Source organism: Cherax quadricarinatus, chromosome 53 (genome assembly GCF_038502225.1).
Source record: "Cherax quadricarinatus isolate ZL_2023a chromosome 53, ASM3850222v1, whole genome shotgun sequence".
NCBI classification, from domain to species: domain Eukaryota; kingdom Metazoa; phylum Arthropoda; class Malacostraca; order Decapoda; family Parastacidae; genus Cherax; species Cherax quadricarinatus.
The window spans coordinates 21,055,253-21,063,741 of NC_091344.1; the positions used below are offsets into that span (position 1 = coordinate 21,055,253).

Below are 8,489 nucleotides of genomic sequence, written 5' to 3' on the forward strand. Positions count from 1 at the left end.
TGGCCATGTAAGTGTGTTTACACGTGCTGGTTGCCATAGCAACCACCACCACGAACGCCTTGTTACCAGACCGGTCTCTATTTTTCCGTATAGGTTAGCTCGTTTTCTGAATTAAACATTTCCTCTTTTATCATTGTTTTTTTACTCAGGTTGCATGCATAATTCTTTTACCTTTCGTATTATAAAAACTTGTATCATTCATAAATAGTTTATGCCTAAATATCAGTTTTTTAGTGTTACCTTACCATGTTTTAACTCAGTTTCTATATACCTTTATTATTTGTTTCATGACTATAAGTGTGTATTTATTGTACCTAATAAAAGGGGGAAAAAGAAATACATCATCAGATTAAATCATTTTATTCAATAAATAAATTGTTAAAAGTAGTATCACAGACATTGGGTGAAATCTTCCCCGTATCACAGCTGACTGGGCCCACCACCCTACACGAAGATGGCTGGTACCACCCAGGCATGAACGATCTCTTACTGAAGACGCTCACAATATCACAGCTTCTGTTGCCACCTCAGGCATTGTAGGAGCATCAACAACTGCAGACCATAGAACCTCTTCGAGATTCCTTCTGCAGCGGGAGCTGACGAAGGCGGCATTGGTGTTGGCACTGAAGTATCACGGCACAGGAGACCCTTATCATAGGGTGTTGGCGTCACAGGAGGGTCCAGGGTAGACGAGAGGGCACCTACGTCCTGGTGTTAGCTGAACGGGTACCTGGCGATGTCTGCAGGAGGTCCTTGTACATGGCCCAACTCTCTTCGTCATCGTCGTTGGTCCAGAAGGTTCCGAACTGCACGAGCTCGGGGGAAGTCTTCACCATCAGCAACCCTTTCAGGCTTAAGTTGAGGTCGAGGGCAGCAGGCGAGGCTTCAATGATCTGAATCAGGCGGGCTTCAAGCGCTTCATTGGCTAGGTTGTCCTCGATCTCGGCCTCGAAGTCAACACAGTATTCAGTCTTATCGTCCTTGACCTTCTTCTCCACCTTCGTAGGGAGGGTCTTCTTGATAAGCTTCTTAATGGCTTTCTTCAGGCTATGGATGCTGAAGACTGAATTCTTCTTGTTACCAGTGACAGCCATGATGGAGAGAGAGAGTGCGGGTGATCCCTACGTCTCAGAAGTTGGAATGAGTATGCTACCCGAAATTCAGCCGCGCGACTTTATATACCCGAGCGTGCAGTGACGTCACGGGCACGTGATGCCTCGTGGCAGGTGTGTGCGCGACACGAGCTGCGCCGCGGGCAGCGAACACCGCTGCCAGACCACATCACCAGAATTCTCCTAAACACACATTTTTAAACCAACCTGTATATGTTTATGAAATTGTAAGGGCTCATATAGTGTAGTGTTTACTAGTAAACGCTTCTTGATGCACTAAGACTACACAATATGTTTGCGTTAATAAATATGAATATGTAAGAAAGTTTGGGTGGTGGGTTGCGGCAGGCTGCCCGGGGCACCGTGAGAAAGACGCTGAGATCCTCGTTCCCAGGACTCTGGAATTTGGGCACCATGTGTGGAGCGGGCAGCACTGGGCTCTTCCAACACCTGCCCCCTGCTGGCGAACGATAGCTTTCAGAAAGGTTCATGTTACACATCTTATGGGTCGGACTGATAGAATTTCTGGCTTAAAAGGGGTAGAGGGTTTCAGGGGGCCGCTTGTGTTGGTACATTTTTAACTAAGATTTACGACACTGACTACAGTTTAGGACATTTACCCATAAAATTAGGTTAAAATAAACACGTTTATGGGAAAAAATTATTGTTTCGACAGAGCATTAAGCTTGTGGTGGAAGGGCGTAACCCAACCATCACCTCAGTGGGTACCCACCAGGGCCCTCGTCCATCCTTATTACCAACATATGTTATAGAATACACTTTCCAGTGACAGCATAAGAGTAGTTGAGCAGTAGGCCTACTGGCCCATGCTTGGCAGGTTTTACACACGCTTAAGCATACTCGTGTACCTGTCCAATCTGGTTTTAAAGTTACCCAAGGTTCTGGCTACATTAAGGCTACTTGGTAGTCTGTGCCACTCGTCCACAACTATATTGCTACACCAGCCCTCTCTTGTGTGTGTAGTGATAACCAAGATGGTGGTGGTGATGCATGGGAGACTACCACCACTAACTACTACCACCACTAATTGCTACCTCCACTAACTACCACCACTAACACTACTACCACCACTAACACTACTACCACCACTAACACTACTACTACCACCACTAACACTACTACCACCACTAACACTACTACCACCACTAACACTACTACCACCACTAACACTACTACCACCAGTAACTACTACTACTACTACCACTAACACTACCACCTACAACCATTTGCAGTGACAGGTACCCGTCCGAAATTAGGGCTTGACCCCAGACAGGGAGGAGTGAGGTGAAGGCAAGTCAGGTCAAGGGTCACAGAGGAGGTCACTCCTAGCCACCCAACAACTGCCCATCACTCCAAGAATATACTAGGAGTGTACTTTATATATATATATATATATATATATATATATATATATATATATATATATATATATATATATATATATATATATATATATAAAGTACACTCCTAGTATATATGACTTGTCATTTTGGTTTAAATAGCAACGTTCTTGCCGAATAAGGCAAGACGCTTTCTTGAGTTATCCTTGGTTATTAACCCACAGTTTTCTGTTTCTTCTACTTATTCTGTCTTGTTATTATTATACATCTCTGTTACAAAACAATAACAATGGTGAAGGTTTTAATAGTTTTGGGAAAAGAAACAAGATCTGCCACAACGTTAGCTGGCATCTACTTGTCAGAAAATCAGGAAACCTGTTTTTGGATTTAAGTTTGTTGTTATATATTTTCAGACCAGAGAGCAAGGGCTTTCCCACGGCCACTGGATTGGTTTTGTAAGCTGAGATGTGTTGTGGTTGTGAGGTGGGGAAGCTCCTGCTGCTGCTGTTGTTACTCCTCCTGCTACTACTGCTATTACTCTTGTTGCTTCTCCTCCTCCTCCTCCTCCTCCTTATTCCCCTTATTTATCCCCTGCTTTTACCAGGAGTTAGAGAAGAAGGCCATCCCTTCCTACTTATTCCTCTTTGTCTCTTTCTCTAATTAGGAGTAAGAAAAGATGACTTTTTTGTCCTCTTCGTTTTCTCCGCTGCTCTTTCTTGTCCTCTCTTATTGGAAAAAGTAAGAGGAGTTTGGGGAGATCATCAATTTACTCCTGATCCTTCTCTTCCATTCTCCTGAGCAGTCAGAAGTTTTGTGGATAAAATAGATTGGTAGAATTTCTATACGGTTTTTAAAATATCAACCAGAGATTAATTTCTATACGGTTCTTAAAATATCAACCAGAGATCAATTTCTATACGGTTCTTAAAATATTAACCAGAGATCAATTTCTATACGGTTCTTAAAATATCAACCAGAGATCAATTTCTATACGGATCTTAAAATATCAACCAGAGATCAATTTCTATACGGTTCTTAAAATATCAACCAGAGATCAATTTCTATACGGTTCTTAAAATATCAACCAGAGATCAATTTCTATACGGTTCTTAAAATATCAACCAAGGAACAGTTTCTATACTGTTCTGAAAACAACTAAAACTGCATTTCAAAGCCATGGTTTTCAAACTGGAGAAAACTTATTGACGCAGATACACTTAAGTTTTTAAGCTACTTGGACAAATACGCTCAAGTTTTCAGCATTAATTAAAGAAATAAACAGTAAAGGTTCTAACACATGAACAAATACACAGTAAAGGTTCTAACACATGAACAAATACACAGTAAAGGTTCTAACACATGAACAAATACACAGTAAAGGTTCTAACACATGAACAAATACACAGTAGATGTTCTAACACATGAACAAATACACAGTAAAGATTTAAGCACATGATGAACAAATACATAAATAGTTCAAGCACATGATGAATAAATAGAGAGGAAAGGTTCAAGAACACGATAAAATACGAAGGAAAGGTTCGGTAACATGATGAACATGCATATACATTAAAGGTTGCAGGCTGTGTTGAACACTTGCATGAGTTAGTGTTTGTGTATAGAATAGCAGTAGCTGCTAGGCATGGGGCCACTAGGCCTCCCCTAACTCCTTTATGTTAGTTGTTGTGAGTTATTGGTGGCTAGGCAGGGGGTCCGGGGATTGGAGGGAGTGACGCGCCCCACATGTGTTTGTTGACCTGTGCTGGAGGCCACGAGAGGAACACTAACACAGTCTCATTTTACACTCTCAGTGTTTTATGTTGTGCTTAATGTATATTCTTTAAGTCTTTCTAGTTTTCCCTTAAATGTTGTTTTCCTCGTTGTGCGCTCGTTTAATATGCTTAGGGCATTTTAAATAAGCCTGTCATAGCATGAACCAGCTCAAGAAGAGAGCCAAACGGTACCTAATTAATGTAGCTACAGAAAGGGAGGAGAGTGATCTCTTGTAAAGCTTAACATACATGTACCTATTGCTGTGATCTGATCTTCTCTTTAATATTAATGTAAATAACTCAGTTTCCCTTATTCCTAGCAGTTTAAATAATAGGTTATTATATGGACTTCAATGGAAAAAAGTCACTTTGAGTATTTTGGGTTATCCTAAGTAATCTACACATATGCTGCTATGTATGATAATTTATGTAACTATTTATGTGTACCTGTATCTGAATAAACTTACTAAAACGTGTTTAATCACAAAAAAAAGTAGTCGAGATACGTCTGGCAACGAAGTGGGTGGGAAAAATAAGTAACGTTGCATTTTGAACGTTCATCTCTCTTTGTTTAAAATATATACCACGTTTTTTTTAAACACCATCATTTTGTACACTGATACCTATTAAATAGCACCTGAATACAGGTGCTGGGTATCAGGTACTGGAGTAGGAGGGTAGGTAGGTGAGTGAGAGTTGAACTACGTAAATAAGTGCATACAATTTTTTTACAATGGTCTTGAAAATACATAGATGTTATGGCCGCGCAAAAAGTACATTAAGAAGATATAACCTATGATAACCCAGTAAATGGCTAAGAAGATATAACCTATGATAACCCAGTAAATGGCTAAGAAGATATAACCTATGATAACCCAGTAAATGGCTAAGAAGATATAACCTATGATAACCCAGTAAATGGCTAAGAAGATATAACCTATGATAACCCAGTAAATGGCTAAGAAGATATAACCTATGATAACCCAGTAAATGGCTAAGAAGATATAACCTATGATAACCCAGTAAATGGCTAAGAAGATATAACTTATGATAACCCAGTAAATGGCTAAGAAGATATAACCTATGATAACCCAGTAAATGGCTAAGAAGATATAACTTATGATAACCCAGTAAATGGCGAAGAAGATATAACTTATGATAACCCAGTAAATGGCGAAGAAGATATAACTTATGATAACCCAGTAAATGGCTAAGAAGATATAACCTATGATAACCCAGTAAATGGCTAAGAAGATATAACCTATGATAACCCAGTAAATGGCTAAGAAGATATAACCTATGATAACCCAGTAAATGGCGAAGAAGATATAACTTATGATAACCCAGTAAATGGCGAAGAAGATATAACTTATGATAACCCAGTAAATGGCTAAGAAGATATAACTTATGATAACCCAGTAAATGGCGAAGAAGATATAACTTATGATAACCCAGTAAATGGCTAAGAAGATATAACCTATGATAACCCAGTAAATGGCTAAGATATAACCTATGATAACCCAGTAAATGGCTAAGAAGATATAACCTATGATAACCCAGTAAATGGCTAAGAAGATATAACCTATGATAACCCAGTAAATGGCTAAGAAGATATAACCTATGATAACCCAGTAAATGGCTAAGAAGATATAACCTATGATAACCCAGTAAATGGCTAAGAAGATATAACCTATGATAACCCAGTAAATGGCTAAGATATAACCTATGATAACCCAGTAAATGGCGAAGAAGATATAACTTATGATAACCCAGTAAATGGCGAAGAAGATATAACTTATGATAACCCAGTAAATGGCTAAGAAGATATAACCTATGATAACCCAGTAAATGGCTAAGAAGATATAACCTATGATAACCCAGTAAATGGCTAAGAAGATATAACCTATGATAACCCAGTAAATGGCTAAGAAGATATAACTTATGATAACCCAGTAAATGGCTAAGAAGATATAACTTATGATAACCCAGTAAATGGCGAAGAAGATATAACTTATGATAACCCAGTAAATGGCTAAGAAGATATAACCTATGATAACCCAGTAAATGGCTAAGAAGATATAACCTATGATAACCCAGTAAATGGCGAAGATATAACCTAGGTCCTAGCATACCCTAATAAAAGTACATTAAATACATAAAGCCTAGGATAACCCAGTTCTATATGACCTTTGTGGGTTTAGCGCTTAGTTATGATAATAATAATAGAATAACCCAATAAAAGTAAATTAAGTAGATATAACCCATCATAATCCGATAAAAACAAAGTGAGTTATTTTCATTCCACTGGTAGTGGGTCATTAAGGTCGTATCATTCCACTGGTAGTGGGTCATTAAGGTCGTATCATTCCACTGGTAGTGGGTCATTAAGGTCGTATCATTCCACTGGTAGTGGGTCATTAAGGTCGTATCATTCCACTGGTAGTGGGTCATTAAGGTCGTATCATTCCACTGGTAGTGGGTCATTAAGGTCGTATACCTCCTATCGTGCCATTCCTCCCTCATTAGTGAAGTCTGGTCAGAGACCGGGCAGCTGAGACTATCATCCTGTGTATTATCACTTAGGTAATTATTCACTCTTAGCTACTTGCTTTGACATGATTAATGTTATTAATGTCTTTCAAATGATCTAGTAATGTTGTTACTGGCTTTGACATGATCAAGTAATGTTGTTACTGGCTGTGATATGATCAAGTAATGGTGTTACTGGCTTTGACATGATCAAGTAATGGTGTTACTGGCTTTGACATGATCAAGTAATGGTGTTACTGGCTTTGACATGATCAAGTAATGGTGTTACTGGCTTTGACATGATCAAGTAATGGTGTTACTGGCTTTGACATGATCAAGTAATGTTGTTACTGGCTTTGACATGATCAAGTAATGGTGTTACTGGCTTTGACATGATCAAGTAATGGTGTTACTGGCTTTGACATGATCAAGTAATGTTGTTACTGGCTGTGACATGATCAAGTAATGGTGTTACTGGCTTTGACATGATCAAGTGATGGTGTTACTGGCTTTGACATGATCAAGTAATGTTGTTACTGGCTTTGACATGATCAAGTAATGGTGTTACTGGCTTTGACATGATCAAGTGATGGTGTTACTGGCTTTGACATGATCAAGTAATGTTGTTACTGGCTTTGACGTGAACAAGTAATGGTGTTACTGGCTTTGACATGATCAAGTAATGGTGTTACTGGCTTTGACATGATCAAGTGATGGTGTTACTGGCTTTGACATGATCAAGTAATGTTGTTACTGGCTTTGACATGATCAAGTAATGGTGTTACTGGCTTTGACATGATCAAGTGATGGTGTTACTGGCTTTGACATGATCAAGTAATGTTGTTACTGGCTTTGACATGATCAAGTAATGTTGTTACTGGCTTTGACATGCACACGTAATGGTGTTACTGGCTTTGACATGATCAAGTAATGTTGTTACTGGCTTTGACATGAACAAGTAATGGTGTTACTGGCTTTGACATGATCAAGTAATGGTGTTACTGGCTTTGACATGATCAAGTGATGGTGTTACTGGCTTTGACATGATCAAGTAATGGTGTTACTGGCTTTGACATGAACAAGTAATGGTGTTACTGGCTTTGACATGATCAAGTAATGGTGTTACTGGCTTTGACATGAACAAGTAATGGTGTTACTGGCTTTGACATGATCAAGTAATGGTGTTACTGGCTTTGACATGAACAAATAATGGTGTTACTGGCTTTGACATGATCAAGTAATGGTGTTACTGGCTTTGACATGATCAAGTAATGGTGTTACTGGCTTTGACATGATCAAGTAATGGTGTTACTGGCTTTGACATGATCAAGTAATGGTGTTACTGGCTTTGACATGAACAAGTAATGGTGTTACTGGCTTTGACATGAACAAGTAATGGTGTTACTTGCTTTGACATGATCAGGTGATGTTGTTACTGGCTTTGACATGATCAAGTGATGTTGTTACCGGCTTTGACATGAACAAGTAATGGTGTTACTGGCTTTGACATGATCAAGTAATGGTGTTACTGGCTTTGACATGATCAAGTGATGGTGTTACTGGCTTTGACATGATCAAGTAATGTTGTTACTGGCTTTGACATGATCAAGTGATGGTATTACTGGCTTTGACATGATCACGAAATTTATTCCAATATTTGCAAGCCTTACGACAGGTGTTAAATACCTGACTACGTACATACAATGTGGGTTGAA

The 8,489-nt window shown here is 39.0% G+C and overlaps 1 protein-coding gene across 1 annotated transcript; it reads right to left on the reverse strand.

Annotated features, from left to right (window-relative positions):
• Positions 1-344: 344 nt before the first annotated feature.
• On the reverse strand, positions 345-1,163 carry LOC128692221 (uncharacterized). Its single transcript, XM_053781295.2, has one exon. It carries the CDS (start codon positions 1,092-1,094, stop codon positions 702-704), a length of 393 nt encoding a protein of 130 aa, XP_053637270.1. The 5' UTR covers positions 1,095-1,163; the 3' UTR covers positions 345-701.
• Positions 1,164-8,489: the final 7,326 nt, after the last annotated feature.